A 16,482-nucleotide genomic window follows, 5' to 3' on the forward strand; every position below is an offset into this window, starting at 1 on the left:
AGAAGAGCCTCAAGGCAGTCTCTCTCCTGCTGCCTGACGCTGCTCTTCAGGATGGTACCCAACGATGCACTAGCTGCTTTTTGGCCATGAAAGCTGCAGCAAGCTCCTGTTCAGTACTGGGGGTTTCTCCCCCACAGTTATATCCTTGCAATGTCCTGGCTGCAGCTTAGAGCTGTCCCTTCCCCGCGATCTCCTTGTGATCGCCACTGATTTGAGGCTCTGCCCGGAGCTGCTCAGCCTGCCTTGGAGGGGGTCTCCTGAAAGACACACATGGGCTGGGCCGGGCAGGACTGGTGTCTTGCCCACACGTGGTCATGGCCAGGTTGCAACACAGGGGCAGCAGCTGCATTCACCCACCCTGGGTCTGGGGGTATATCGGCACGGCCCCATGGGGCAGTCAGCAGTGCACCGCTGCTGTATATCACCCGAGGCACTGGTCCTCCTGTGACTTTTGCACATCCTCAACCCGACTCAGAGACATAGACCCATGCATTGCAAAGCCCTGCCGGACATCTGCCCCCTTTGCCTCCCTTCTGAGCTGCCCTGGCATTTAGCTCTGCTGGGCTCTGCCCTCACACATCCTGCAAATGGGAAAGGAAAAGGCAAAGCTACTGATTTACCCTGTTATGATCATACCCTGTCTTGGGGGAAAAGCCACTGCACTGTGTGCCACCATCTCATGCCAGCAACACGAGGCCACATCGATAGCAGGTGTAGCCTGGTGCCACGCTGCAACTTCCTGGGATGGAGGCTAGTTTGCATCCCCTGATTCCCCGTAATCTAGGTCATCGCACCGGCTCCCTGCAATGCCGCCTCTCCGAGCCTGTTCGAAAGCAGAGCCCGCTCCAGCGGCCTGCGGGCAATGCTTTTAACCCGCAGCGGGTGTCAGCGCTGCTCAGTTATGTGCCAGCTCGAGCTCCTCCAGCAAAAGGCAGCAGGGCAGAGTCAGGGAGGGAGAGGAGGAGCTGGGAACCTCGCAGGAGCGGCAGAGCTGCATGCAAAGCCCTTGGTCCATCCGCCACCCAGACAGGAATAAGAGACCCCAAACAAAAGGCACTAGACCAGGCTCTCTGCTCTCCCAGCCCTGCTCCCTGGTGTGACCGACCACACTCAGACGTCACACCCCACGTGCAATTGAAGGTCTGCGGGCACTGATGCACCCAAGCAGAGCGGGCACTGCAGCAAAGAGCATGGTCCCTATATCTCCCAGTAAAGTCAGCTTTGGCTTAATGGACCCTGGATGACAGGAGCTGCTGATGTGCATCAGATGTACAGCCAGTGACTTGCAAGCGGGCAGGGTGAAGGCAAGCGGATCGGGTTCAGTGTAATAACATCAGTCTACACCCCTTGAGCCACCCCATTGACCTCCATGGAGAAGCTGACCCTCCTCTCTCTCTCTGTGTCTCTCACCCCATCTCCATTGTGCCCTGCTACCATGCTGATGGGTGCCAGGACAAGCCCTGCACAGAGAGCAGGATGGGATGAGGCTGAGTGACAACATAGCCCCGATACCTGGGTTTGGCGGCCTGCTGACCCCGTGTCCTTCAACCTCAGAAACGGCTGGGCCTCGGAAAGAGAGGAGCACGCCAGCTAAGCTACCCTGACCGCTGCCTAGTGCTTGGGTTCCCGGAGCAGGAGGCAGCCGCCTTGCTCAGGAGCTTACCTATTTGCGGTGCCGGGTACCCGTACTGCTGCAGCTCGTCGGCGTCCTCTCGCTTTCTGTTATCTGTGGACCTCAGCGATTGGCTTCTGGAATTATAGCGTCCATTGGCTATGGCGAGGCAATGGGTCATGTAAATAAACCAGGCTCACGCTGGAAGATCTTTCACTACAAGGTTACATTCGTCACACGACAACAATCAGCGACCGCCGGTTCACGAGAGCATCGGGCTCGGGATCCCGGCCCCGGGGCTTTGCCACCCGACCCCACGAGAGGTGACATCCGGAGCTGGTTTGTGACTTTTGTCCCAAGCAGGGGCTCTGCCAGGAGGAGCACTTGACGGCAGGGCACCAGCCTTCCCAAAAAGCAAAAGGGGCATTTCCGTGGATGTTTGCTGACCTTATAGGCAGTGTGGCGAGCCAGTTTCTCCACCGTCCCCTAAGGGTTCTGCTTACCTTTGCAATGCACTGACAAGCCTCCTCTTCCTTTGTGAGGAGCTCTGAGATCTGGGATGAAAAGCACTATCTAGAGACAAGCACGGCTGTGGGGTGACGTACTTATCCCTCTGAATCTGCAGCGCTCCCTCCCTCCCCGCATGTGCAGGGCAGAGAGGGATTGCGGGGAGAGGGCCCCTGCCATGCAATGGGCAGAGCTGACACATCCTGGGCCTCTCTAGGGAAGAGCTGGAGCCACCACAGCCTGAGCTAGAGGACAAAAGTCCCGATGCAAAGGACACGGAAATCTCTTCTCTCTTTCACGGGCCCTGGGTCAGGCCATGAAGGCTTGCCGTGTGCACAGATGCACTCAGGAAAGCCCCCGGTCCCTCTGCTTCCAAAGCCAATTCAAGTACCTTGAATGCTTCCTGCCTGTGTCCACACCAGATCCTCCAGCTTTCCCACCCGCCTCCGCTCAGCTCAACCTGCCATGCAGGCAAGGCCTGGGCATGCTGGCCAGCCGGGAAAGGAGACTGATGCATGCCAAAGCCTGGACCAGGGAGCGGGGAAGTGCTGGAGAAGAGATGCCCCAGGCTCAAAACTGCTCTCGGTGTCTCCGAAACCACCCCACAGCATTTCAGGTTCACAAAAGCGAGCAGGATTTGGCCCCAGAAACTGCTCTGTTTCCAAACAGAAGCTACTGGGACCAGGCTCTTTGCACAAAACAATCGCTTGTCCTTTCGCCAGATGACAAAGCCATGCCGGGAAGCCTGGGAAAGCTCCTAAAAGTTAACAAAGCTTCCAGGCCCTGGCTGCTGTGAGCCAGCAGCTACCGCCAAGCGAGGGAAAGCAGAGGAGGGAGAGAGGAAGGATTTAGCAAGCCCTTGCCAGGAGCCCGCCTTCGTGAGAAGCAGCTTGGTTTGAGGGGGAGGCCAATCTGCGCTGCCTAATTAAAGGGCAGTTGGAAAGTCTCGCCCTCGTCTCCTTCCCCCGCAGCCATCCAATGGCAAAGCCCTGGCACGGGGCGGCGGTGGCTCTGCCTTCCCTTCCCCGCGTCGGGAGGTTGCCGGCAACACAAAGACCGATGGCCATCGCAGCGTCCAGCTGCCCACCACCTCCAAGACATACGGGATGCAACACTCGAGGTACCGCTTAGTCCTGATCCTGAGCTATGGACGGCACGGGCCCAGGCTCCATCTCAGACTGAAATACTGCAAAATCCATTGACATCCTACCCTGGGATTTTGGCCTCTACCTATCCTTGACCTCACCGTCCTGACCCTCCCCAGTTATGCACTCAGTTCAGCCCGCTCCAGTCAACTTTAAGCCTCCAGGCTGAAATAAGTCAAAACCAGGAGGATCCTATAGTCATTTCCAGGCGTCGGTGAGCAGGGCAGGCCCACGGCGGTCACGCAGACTGGGAGCAGGCGTGGGGCTGAGCACGAGGGTGGGCTATGGGGGGTTAATGGAGACCTCAGAAGCCATCACAGGGAGCATGAAGCTAAAAACTCAGGATGTGTCTACACATGCGCTTTAATGCACATTAGTCTAGTTAATGCACATTAAAGCATCACAAAAAACCTGTGCTCTTTAACTAATGTGCATTAAAATAGGCTAGTGCACACTTTTCCAGTACTTCTCAATGGAGGTACTCGATTTAATGCGCATTACCGAACGCACGTTAATTGAATGTGTAGACATACCATCAGAGCTTAAAGCACCTTGTATTTTGGGGCACGGGGTTGAGCGGACAGAAAAAAACAAAGGCGATTCCATCCATCTCCTTTGTCTCCCATATCGTCGGCAAGGATTTTCCTGAGCTGAGACACGGCTGCTGTCTCAGTGACTTGCTTGGATGCTGCAGCAAAACTCCCTCCTGTGCAAGAGGCCTCAGCACTATCCATCCCGCAGCTGCAGACCCACTGAGCACTGTGAGGCCAATGGGGCATGGACCCCTCTCCGAAATCCTGCTCCCAATGCTGATGTGGCACTCAAGGTGTTGAATCCCGGTGCGCCCCTGACCCTGGCCTACAAGTACGGGGGCAGGAGACATTACCTGGGTGGGTGGTTTGTGCAAAAGGCTCCTCGTGTCTCTCCAAGCCCCTCCGTCAACTGCAGCAACCGGTTTGAGGATGCATCTGCCTAGTCTCACTGGGGCTATTTTCTGGTTTGCTCCACAATCTTTTACACCACCAGGCTCTCATGCTGTCTCTGCAGGAAACGGGCCTGCCCACCCTTCTGCTGGAGCTCTGTCTGATTAAAGCCACCTAACATCTGCTCTCAGGCTCAGAGGAGCAATATGATTACTGCAGCTCCCCCACTGACGCGACCAGTCAAGGCTGCCACCTCTCATCCCGATGAACGCCAAGCAGCACAGACAGCCAGCTGCTCATACCCAAAAGAGTGCATTCCAACCCAGCTGCTCCCCTGAACTCAGCAGGGGACACGAGTGCCAGAGTGGAGTAGCAGAGGAGCAAACTGGACCTCAAGTTCATGTGCAATGGGCACGTCTACACATTCATTAATGTGCTTTTGCTAATGCACATTAAATTTAGTACCTCCATGTTGACGTCCTAGAAAAAGGCACATTAGCTTAGTTTAAGGTGCATTAGTGAAAGCACACTTTTTGGTGATGCTTTAATGTGCATTAAAATAAGATAACGCGCACTTTTTGGTGATGCTTTAATGCGTATTAAAATAAGATAATGCGCATTAAAGTGCACATGTAGACGTGCCCACTGCCACCATTTCCCCGGGGCCTTGTTGAGCTCCAGGTGGAAGGACCCAGAGAAAAAGATAGACTGGAGTTAGGGTGGACTAGACTCCCCATGGGTAGATGTAGCCGGCATGCAGCCAAGTCAAGGGGTGATGGCTCCATGTTGTGCGGGGGGACTACCTAAGACATGGGGCCCAGAGTCGGCAAGGATTCGACCTCCCCTCCACAACATAGCATGGGGAGAGGAGCTAGGTGAGGATCCAACTCTGTCCCTATATTATTTGGGGTCTCACGGATAGTCATGCTCTAGGTATAAGCCACCTGTGAATGAATTGCATGGACAGTGCCCAGACCACTGGAGAAATAACAGAGGGGCATTGCACCTAAAAAACGACAGCTCAAGGAGGGACCTAGGAAGCAGAGATGCTGAAAGAGACCTCAAGGCTGGACCGTGACGTGAGTGAGATGGGAGTTTACACTCTGTCTGAAGAAGAAGAGGCTGCCGATGCAGAGAGAGCGCAGCTCGGGACACGGAGCCGATCATCCGTGCCTGCGCGCTCACAGCTGGACAGCCACTTCCTGCAGGCCCGTCTCTGCACCTCGCTGCCGAAAAGACACCGAGCAAATAGAGGAGAGTCCAGAATAGGGCATCAGATGTGCTCAAAGGGCCGGAGCACTGGATTTCATAGATACATAGGGCTGGAAGGGACCTCTAAAAGTCAAATCCAGTCCAACCCTCTGCGTGAAGAAGCATCACCCCTATCCAAACCATCCCATACAAACCATAATCTAACAGTGATCAGGGCGTTGATTATGAACCACTTAAAACAAGGTAAATGCAGCAACAGCATGCATCTCAATGGGGCAGATGCTGGAGAAGGAGAGGTGGCAACTAGGAGTCACGGGATGCAGCTAAGAAAGGGGGGACCTCCAGCCCATCATAAAGCACAGACAGAAGAGGTGGTGTACACATGTGAAGTCAGGGAACCCGTGATGATACACCAGGCAAAAAATCTGGCCTGGGTTTCAATCTGAGCCCCTGAAACTCCTGGTTCTTTGCATCATCAGTGACTCCCCGTCACGAAACACGCTGCTGAAGGCAAGAGGCAATGCAGCTATAGGAGCTAGCGATGCACAGGACAAGATGCTGCTCCAGGTTGCAACAACTCCCAGCCTTGCCTGCAAAAAACAGCCGGGCTCTCAGTGCACACGCAGATTGTATCATCGTTGGTGGTGGTTCCAGCAGAAAGGCTATTTTTAATGAAGGTTGGGGGCGGCGGTAGAAAGTGAGGATGAGCCGCAGCCCTTTGAATGTCAGCGCAAACATATGCATGTCTCCATATATATTTATTTTAAATGCTATACCGTGAGGGCCACATCCTGATCTCCGCTGCAATAATGTAAAGGCAGAGGCGGCCCGCTGAAATCAAAAGCGTCCCTCTAGATCTGCCGGCGTGTACTGGCGGCAGAATCAAGCCCTGATTGTCTCTGGAACGTGAACGGAGAAGTCTGGGAGCTGCATATTCAGAAATGTCAGCTCTGGTTTGGCACTGCCTTCCCCAGACTGGATGGCACCATTTCAGCTGGCTCCGGGGCAGGTTTTCTTCCCTGGGAACAAGCACAGGCTGTCTGCATCTTTGAGCCCTCCTAGGTTTGCAGTGCTGCTAAGCTCTGGCATTGGCATCGGGCTGTGATGCACCCTCCCTGCTACCTTCCCCCTTGCACTGATGCCATCCGTGCCCGCAGTCGGCCCGGTCTCCAGAAAGGTTGCTGTACCCGGCTCTTCGCTCTCAGCCCTGCTCGGCCACCACCGCAGAAACCCCTTGATGCCAAGGATAGAGGGGAGCATCTCACACAGCTGCTTTCATAAAGAAACCTTGAGCCAAGCCCCGAAGATGGCAGAAACCTCCTCGTCTGCCCCAGGAAGGACATGCTGATTTCAGTGTTGAGGGTAGTCTTATGTAGAGTTTAGATGATGGATATGCATGGGATGGTTTGCACAGGGGTTGGACTACATGACCTCCGGAGGTCCTTCTGCAGGCCCCCTCCATAACTTTTGTGAATTTAGGAGCATCCCATTTCAAAACCTAATTCATTTATTATAGTGCTGACCTGCTTGGAGGGGCCAGGAAGAGGGAGGAGAAGCTGGACCTCGCTTAGCTCCTTCTGGGGGTTGTGCTTATCCGGCTTATCTCCTGGTAGTCTTCTTCAAAGGTTGTTAAGGCACCTCATGTCTCACCCTGGTTGAGAATCACTGGTTTAAAACATGAGGTTTTTGCTCTCGGCTCAATGCACAACTATCCCTGGAAGCTGGTAAGTGCCTTGTGCTTGCATCGAAGGGTGTCATTTGGCCATGAGGGCATGAAGAGAATGGGGACCGGGCCTTGCTTGTAGGCTATGCAGAGGTGATGGCAAAGACAGAGCCCCAAGGCAGTGGAAATACCAAGCATGGCCCTAGTTTTTAAGATCTCTCAGCAGCTGCTAGCTGGCAACTCCCTCATTTTGTTGCATCTGTTCATAGGATCATAGGAAAACAGGGCTGGAAGGTGAACTCATCTAGTCCAACCCCTCGTTTTTCAAGTCCAAATGACACTGAAGACTATCGCAAGCCCTCTCAGGTCTGAAAAACCAGACACCAATGTCCATGTTAAATCATCCAACTAAAGGCATGGGCAGACGTTCACATGTCCTGGGATAATTTGCACTGATTTTATATAGCAATGCAAATTACACTGGCATAAGTAAGGGACAGACAGCAATCTCACAGCAGTTCACACCGGAAATGGGTATTACTACACCTTGCTGTTGGGAAGTGGGTAGTTCCTCACTTGCTTTTTAACATACCAGGATGGAGGTATGCACCCCACACCTGTAGATTTTACCCCTTACTCTTTTCAGGGATAATTCTCCATCTGCTTGGGCAAAGCTACCCTGGTTTAGGGAGCCACATGATGAGTCCCTTGCCTTTTTGCACTGGTGTAAAACCAGGTACAGCTCATTTACACTGGCACAATTTTCAGCTCCCGTTGCTGATTTTTAGGACGTGTTTCAGGGCATCATTGGAGTAGGAGACATGCAGTAGCACAAAAGAGGCTCTGTCTACCTAGCATCCATCGCCAGGGCAATGCCAAATGAAAGCAACAAAAGCAAGCCACCCCTGGACCCTCAGCTATGTATGGTAAAACATGGTCCTACCACAAGTTGTCCTGATTTGCACCAATTGAGAACCTGAGCCAATTAGTGCAAGACAGGGTGGTTTCCTCCTGGCCTGGAGCATTGCTAATAAACCACATACACTCAGGTCTAGCTCTTCAAGGCCACTTCAAAGGATGTCAGGGAGAGAAAGCTGGAGCAGAAGAGGGTGAGCATTTCCTTCCAGAGGCTGTGAAGATCTCTGCTTTTTGTTAGCCCCCCTCCTTTACCTGGGCAGTTTAATCTTTTTTGTTTGTTTTTGAAGATGGACTAGGTTTCCAAGTTGCATCCCTGTCCTTTCCTTTTGCCTGGCTGCTTTGCAGCGCGTGCAGAAGGCCTGGCGGTCAAGTGAAGAGGGGTTGGGGTTTTTTTTTCCCTTTTCATTCTTTGTGTTAGAAATTCAGGTCTCGTCTCCTCCGCGGTAGCTGGAGAACTAATGAAGTGAGAGCAGAGACGAGCTTAAACCGTGAGCAACTCTGAACCGCAAAGGGTTTTGCAGTCACTTCCTTCAAAAAGCTGCTTTGGAGAAGGAGCGTTTATGTGGGTCTGACACCTAGCGAGCGCCCGAGAAGAGCTCACAATAGCGCGCTCTGCCAGGGCTGGGAAGCAGTCCAGGAAAACAAAGGCAGATTCGAACCGACACGCTTGAGATCCCAATGTATATATATATATATATATATATATATATATATTTAAAGAAGAAATCACACAGGCAGAGAGGATTTAAAGCTAACCCTCTTTCAGGCCATTTGCGCATGCCATAAAGCTGCAAAAAGAGCATGCACAGAATATGTTAAAAGCCCTTTCTTCAGGTCATCTTTACGTTTGCTGAATAGACGGGAAGAAGTCACTAAAAATACACAGAGGACGTGTGGCCCCAGGCACAGATGCTCGGAGATGGTCAGAAGGGCCTCGGACGGAGGAGCCAGGATGCCGCGCTGGGGCCGGGCTCTGCTGCGATGGGGGGAGGAGTGGACAGACCTGAGCAAAGGGGCTCTGCGTTGCTTCATGTTTGCTGCAATCAGGGCTCTCAAAAAATGGGCCCGCACTGCAGGAAGGATGCTTTGCTAGCCACAGGCCTGGTCAACACAGGACAATCAGTTGGGTACGTCTCAATTAACCTTTAAAGTGGATTTGCCACGGTGCAGACGGTTTTACTCCGAATTAGGGTGCTCTCAATTCAGAGTCCGTTAACTTTGCATCATTTGGGCCACATTAATTCAGAATAAGAGGGGCCACACGGGGAGTCAAGGCAACTTGGCAAATTTGTTTTAAATCCACTGCTGCAGTTACTTCAGGTGACTTTCCCTGACTGCCCCCGTGCACACACTAGCAGGATGGTTTGCATCTCACCCATGCATAGCAAAGGTATCCAAGTTGCCTGAGACCCTGTAAGTCAGTGGCAGTGCTGGGAATATAGAAACTAGGCTCCTAAGCTATGTTTCGAGCAAAAGACTGCCTTTCTCTTTCTGCTGCACAGAGCCAAGGGAAATGAGTGCTAACACCACTTAATCTCCACCAGTACTACCAGCATCCAGCGCCCTGGTATCAATGGTCTGTCGGCATCTTAGCACAGGGCCACCTCACCCTTTTCAACACCATGGCTATGTGATTCATGTTAATGCAGCATAGCTCTGCCCCTTCGTTAGGGAGTGAACCCACCTATAAGTGTTTACAAATCAGCTGCTGTGTTGTGTCAGGGTCCATGGCAGTTTTCCAAAGAATTTAGATTATGGGTTTTTACGGGATGGTTTGGAAAGGGATGATGGGGTGGGGGGTAGTAGATATGCTGGGGGGTAGGGCTAGGATTCAGAGAGACCTCAACAGATTGGAGGATTGGATCTAAAGAAATTTCCTGAGGTTCAGCAAGGACAAGTGCAGAGTCCTGCACTGAGGAGGGAGCAATCCCATGCACCGGTGCAGGCTGGGGGTGATGGGCTGGGCAGCAGCTCCGCAGAAAAGGCCCTGGGGGGACAGGGGACAAGAAGCTGGATAGTACCCAGCAGTGTGCCCTTGGTGCCAGGAAGGCTACCAGCATCCTGGGCTGCATCGGTAGGAGCGGTGCCGGCAGATCGAGGGCAGCAATTCTTCCCCTCTATTCAGCACTGGGGAGGCCACATCTGGAGTCCGGTGTCCAGCTGTGGGCCCCACTACAGAAAGGATGTGGACACATTGGAGAGAGTCCAGCGGAGGGCAATGGAAATGGTTGTGGGCTGAGGGACAGGACTGGTGAGGAGAGGCGGAGGGAACTGGGCTGATTGAGTCTGCAGAAGAGAAGACAGAAGGAGATTGAATAGCAGCTTCACCTCCCTGCAGGGGGGCTGCAAAGAGGATGGAGCTGGGCTGTTCTCAGTGGGGGCAGATGGCAGGACAAGGAGCAATGGGCTCAAGCTGCAGCAAGGCAAGTTGAGGTTGGATATTAGAAAACACTTTCTGACAAGGAAGGTAGTAACACACTGGAACGGGTTGCCCAGAGAGGTGGTGGCACCTCCATCCTTGGAGGTTTTGAAGACCTGGCTGGACAAAGCTTTGGTGGGATGATGTAGCTGAGGCTGGTCCTGCTTGGAGCAGGAGGTTGCACTAGGTGTGAGCTCCTGAGGTCCCTTCAACCCTCATTTTCTATGAGTCTAGGATCCTGCCCCAGGCAGGTTTGGACTAGATGACCTCTGGAGGTCCCTTCCAGCCCTGCTTCTCTATGATTTCTCTGCTAATGCTAAGCCGGTTCTTTAGCTCAGGCAGTGGCAAACCAGATGTTGAGAGCCAAGGTCCCAAGCCCCGAGCTCACAGCTGTTGTGCTAACTCTTTTCCGCCCAGGCTCCCACCATTAGCAGCAGCAGAGGGAACTATTGACCAAACTTTGCGAGCTGAAGCAGGACCTTGGTGACAAACCAGCTGCCGGGAGTAGAGATGATGAAATCTAATATGCGGCAAAGTGCCTTAACGAAGGGGAGGAAAAGCCTAATTGTGGTGTGATTTCACTTTATGGAAGTGGTAAAAAATGCATGAAGTCATTTTAGCCCTTATTAGAGGAATCCATTTCTGTCCTTCCATTTGAACTTCTCTTTTGTCAGCAAGTCCACTTCCCCGCCTTTGAAGACTGTTGAACTTTGCCTAGTTAGAGGACTTAATCAAACATACTTCACTGCTAATTTGAAACAAAAAGGAAGGGAATAATTATAATCAGAGGCATTTGCTTGCATTAGCCAGGCTGGAGGTTTTTTTTCCCCCCTCTTCTCCATTTTGGTAATGCAAAGGAAGTGTTTGAAATGGAAATGCCTGAAAACACAGGCTTGAATCATCCGTACCTCTCTGGTGCCCGGCACTGACCGACTGTCCTCTGCTCTCTGCAGCAAGGGGAATGCTAAGGGGGTGCGTGTGGTGGAAAGGCTCCAGCTGCTATCAACCCTTCTAAAAACGCTGCTATCCAAACTACAGCCCAAACTTTGCCATGCTCATTGGTCTTCCTTAGCATCTTCCTAATCCACAGATCTCAAAGCACTTTACAGAGGAGGAGGAAATAGCTCTGCAGATGGGGAAACTGAGTCAGGGAGCAGTGAGATGCCCACAACAACAGCATCATTAAGAAGAGACAACCCCTAGATGCAGGCTGTATCCCCACGCTGGGTATCTTAGCTGGAGTACTAACGTCCTTGCAGACTATATCATCCCAATGGCAAGGAAGGGAAGGGGGGTCTCGTTTCAGGTTTCAATCTGTGGTGCCCCTGGATCCAAGACTCCCCCTCTTCAAACGGATCAGCCCCACGGCAAGCTCTGGCTTTTCCAAGGGGTGCATCTGAGAGGCACAGCGAAAAGCGTGCGTGCATGTGGGTTAGGGCCGAGCACACCCTTTGCATGGTGCTATCACATACGCAGATGCTCAGATGCAGCCTCCCGTCGAACGCACCTTTCTTATCTACTGCCCTGGGGCTACAGCACCACAACTTCCAAGAAGCCCCGACCCCTCACACGCGTGCACTGGCACATGTCCCCACTTACTATTGCACGCCTTTCTATTGCACAGTCGTCCTTCCTCCAGGACTCCCTCGCAGACGAGGCTTTCGTCAGGAAGGGGCTTGCAGGTCCGCGTGCGTGTTTGGAGACCTCCCCCGCAGTCCTTGGTGCAGTCTCCCCATGAGGACCAAGCGTTCCAACCACCTGAGCAAAACCGGAAAAGCCCCGTCAGCTTCGACAGGCCCGGGCGGCGGGGAAGACCCAGGGCCAGCGCAGACGGTGCATGCGGAGGCCCCGATGCCCACCGGGTAGCCTCCCACTGCAAAACCTGAGGCTAAAGGGGCCTTTTATGCAAGCAGGGATTAGCACAGGGGTGCAATGGCAATTCCCTTGCTTTTGTTAATGTGAGGAGCGCACCCCCAGTTCTACCAGCAGTCCCAGTGGAGTCCTTACCCCGCTTCTGGCCATACATTTCTTTTATCCTTTCTCAGGCTCTGAATGCATGGCATGTTATAGCGACATAAAAGTGAGCGGACGCACAACTTACAGACCTACACCGGTGTAACTCATTGCAATCCAGAGTAGAAATCTCAGGCTCTGAACACACAATAGCAACTTAAGAGTGAGCAGATGCACAATTTACAGACCTAAACCGATGTAACACACTGCAATCCAGAGCAGAAATCTCAGGCTTTGGACATACAACATATTATAGTGTCACAAAAGTGAGCAGACGCACAATTTACAGACCTAAATTAATGTAACGTACTGCAATCCAGAGCAGAAATCTCAGGCTCTGGACACACAGTGTATTATAGCGACATAAAAGTGAGCAGACACACAATTTACAGACCTACACTGCTGCAACTCACTGCAATCCAGGGTAGAAATCTCAGGCTCTGAACACACGACCTAATATAGCGACATAAAAGTGAGCACATGCACAATTTACAGACCGTAACCAATGCAACTCACTGCAATTCAGAGTAGAAATACCCCTGAGAGAAGCAAGGAGAAACCTCCATCTATTCTGGTACAGGTGTCGTGTGCCCGCAGCTTATCCCAGAATAACTGTGCTTGCTTTACTTGTACCAACTGGTGAGGCACTATAAGAGCAGCTATTGCCCAAGAGAGCCGGTTACCTGTCTGCTTTGGAACGGCGTATGATTCACATGAGTGTAAAACACCTGCATCTATTATGCTAGTGTAAACTCAGCGTGCCCCCAGACCCTGATACGGAGAATCTCTGCTGCAGCAATCCTTCCTATTGCATCAAAAAGGGTGCATTATCAAATGTCTGAGGAACATCACAAGTGTACACTGCTTCACGAGCACTGTCTTTCTTCACACACACGTGCACACATGCATGCACACACAAGCAACTGAAACAGTTACAAGAGGGACCCCTTGTCGTCCACTCCCCACCACCCACCCCCCTCCAATATGCTGAGCTGCCATTTCCTCTGCAATATATTAGCCACCTACCCATCTGTTCACAGGCAAACACTTCTGTCCCCAAAATCAGCCCTGGGACACCATGAGCACTCCACAATACTGACTTACCTTCTGCCATAAGAACTGGGTCGTCCTCATCCTTGTCTTTTCTCCAACAGGGTCAAGCAGCAGATGCTGTAGGGACCGTCTAAGGATGGGGTCGTGTGACCCACCCACTGTCAGACCCTCCCAGAATCGGACTGTTGTGTTTCACAGCCCTTTGTGGACTTGTCAGTTGTGCCCCATCCCATCCCGACCTGCTACAACCTGCTGTACCCCCAGTCCAACAGACAGCACTGGATGGCATGCCAGACTGCCCTGGTTTCGGGGAGGGAGCCCATTGCCTCTCCAGGAATGCACTCAGTGCAAAGCACTCTAGTTGTGTGCTGAATACAAGCTACCCCGACCAATACTGGTATCCTACAAACTTGTCTTTAAAATCATAGAAAATGAGTGTTGAAGGGACCTCCGGAGGTCACATCTAGTCCAACCCCCTGCTACAAGCAGGACCAGCCCCAACTACATCATCCCAGCAAGGGTTTTGTCTACCTGGGTCTTAAAAACCTCCAAGGATGGAGATTGCACCACCTCTCTGGGTAACCCATTTCAGTGTTTTACTACCCTCCTACTGAGAGAGTTTTTTTCTTAATATCCAACTCCCCTTGCTGCAATTGGAGCCCATTGCTCCTTGTCCTGCCATCTGCCCCCACTGAGACCAGTCCAGCTCCATCCTCTTTGCAGCTCCCCTGCAGGGAGGTGAAGGCTGCTATCAAAATAGCCTTTGGAGGAGTGATTATCAGCCAAGGTGCTGCAGCACCCTTAGGTGCCCTGAGATCCTTTTATGTACCGCTTGGTGCCAAGCAATATTAGCACTGTGAGGTGTGCAAACACTTATACACACATCCCAAGGTAAAACCAGAGGTTTCAATAGAAATCCAGAGTATCCAATGCATTTTGCCCTGCTGTGGGCTTTCTGAGTTCTTTGCAACAAAAAAAATTATCTTAGTATTTTTCCATAGTCAAAAAAGGAGGGAACGCCAAGAGTTCACATTTTTCAAGGGGGCTTTGAGTCTATAAAAGTTTGGGAACCATTGCTCTGGAGGGTTATCCCTGCTGAACACAAGGGTGCAGTTCAGTGTCCCTGATCCAGTCCTGCCTTAGTCGCAGCAGGAAGATGAGCAGAAATCCCTGGACCTGTAGAGTGTGAGGCCTGAAAGGAAAGAGGATGGAGCTGGACTTTTCTCAGTGGTGACAGATGACAGGACAAGGAGCAATGGGCTCAAGCTGCAGCAAGGGAAGTTGAGGTTGGATATTAGGAAAAACTTTTTTCACCAGGACAGTAGCAAAGCATTGGAACAGGCTCCCCAGAGAGGTGGTGGACTCTCCATCCTTGGAGGTTTTGAAGACCCATCTAGATAAACCCTTGTCTGGGATGATCGAGTTGGGGCTGGTCCTGCTTTGAGCAGGGGGTTGGACTATGTGGCGTCTCCTGAGGTCCCTTCAACCCTAATTTTCTGTGATTTTCAAACTGCTATAATCTGCTGCACTGACCTCCAGTGTAATACAAGCCAAAGAAGTCCAGCCAGGGACTCTTGCAGGAGCCCAGCAACATGGGGATGAGTTTGGAAGCTGAGTTTTGGAAGACTGTGAGACTTGTCTATGCAGCATCAGCAGGCAGTTTTGGGAAGGCATGCTCTACCCATGTCCCACCGACCCAAATCGGTGATGAGCGCCATAGTGGGAAGTTCACCCATGAGCCTGCCCCAGCGCCCTCTCTCAGATCTGCCGAAAACCGAGGGCTCGAGATTGGGTTGGCGGGTGCAGCATTGGGCATGAGTTCAGAGCAGCTTCACTGCCCTTCGGTGCTGGAGAGGGTCGCCGGCTCAGGTCGGTGGGCCAGGCTCAGACCTGCTATGGATTTAATAATGTGGTATGCACAAGCCTGCAGGCACAGGAAGCAACAAAGAACCTGAAATGGCCCCTGGTAGCAAGTTCGCTTGGTGCATTTAGCAAGACAGAGACCAGCCAGCTGCATGAGCGGCTTCAAACCCGGATGCTACAAACAGCTGGGGATGCAGACTCATCTGTCCAAGCCAGTCCACCCACCTCCAGGGCCCCTCCAGAGACACATAAAACAGGGGTCAGCCTTCATTAGCAAGCTGCCTGTTTCCATGCCTTGGTCTACCCAGCTCTCTAATTACAGGTCGTGCTATGGGTCGGGCTGGCGCCAGCTGGGATGAAGCTCAGGGCCTGGGCTGAGCTCAGAGGCAGCAGTAAGGCTCCGGGCTACTTAATTTGGATGACTTCCTTAATCAAAACAGGGAAATTAATTTTGTTTTTCATGGAGATGCAGGGATCGAGGAGCGAGCGATGCCTGCATCACCCTGCCTCGAGGCAATGCAGGATTGCCCCCTCCTATTACCAACATTTTGGCCATGCTTATCCCTCCCAGCCAAGAACAGGGTTAAATGCACACAGGGAGACACAGACCTGACCCAAGTAACCTGCAATCCAGACAGGTACAACAGGCAAAGCAGGGGAGGAAAGAGCCACCCTCCATCCGCTTCACCACCAGGGATGGAGAGCATGACTTGACCAAGGTCACCCAGGGAATCTGTGGCAAGGTGAAGAATCAATCCCAGCATCCCTACATCCTGGACCAGGCCTTGGCAGCCCATCCGCCAACACGGTTAAAATGAGCCGGGGGTATTGCCGACGGCACACATGGAGTGATCTGGCTGGTATCACATCTGGTTTCAGCCTGGATCTGAAAAACTACACCACATCGCTCCGTGGGTTATGTGTCCACAGCTTGTCCCGCAGTAGCCTCTTGCTCAAGGCAAACAGGCTGTTCCCCCTGCTCTGACAGCCTCTCTAATGTGGTGCAGGCACCTGCTCTGGACTCATTCAAGAAACACTTGGATGCTTATCTTGCTGGGGTCCTTTGACCCTAGCTGACTTCCTGCCTCTGGGGCAGGGGGCTGGACTTGATGATCTTCGAGGTCCCTTCCAGTCCCGATGTCGATGAAATCTAT

At 52.4% G+C, this 16,482-nt stretch overlaps 1 protein-coding gene across 3 annotated transcripts in view; it reads right to left on the reverse strand.

Moving 5' to 3' along the window:
* The window catches only part of ADGRB1 (adhesion G protein-coupled receptor B1), a 321,100-nt gene that overhangs the window by 168,751 nt on the left and 135,867 nt on the right, over positions 1-16,482 (reverse strand). For 2 of the 3 annotated variants that reach the window (XM_059723697.1, XM_019481825.2), the window contains exons 3-4: positions 11,999-12,157; positions 1,664-1,771 (exon numbers count right to left, since the gene is read on the reverse strand). In XM_059723697.1, the coding sequence (XP_059579680.1) occupies positions 1,664-1,771; positions 11,999-12,157 (267 nt within the window). The remainder of the gene's footprint in view (positions 1-1,663; positions 1,772-11,998; positions 12,158-16,482) is intronic. The other variant, XM_059723698.1, reaches the window with a different exon arrangement.

This window comes from Alligator mississippiensis, chromosome 3 (assembly GCF_030867095.1).
Source record: "Alligator mississippiensis isolate rAllMis1 chromosome 3, rAllMis1, whole genome shotgun sequence".
NCBI classification, from domain to species: Eukaryota; Metazoa; Chordata; order Crocodylia; family Alligatoridae; genus Alligator; species Alligator mississippiensis.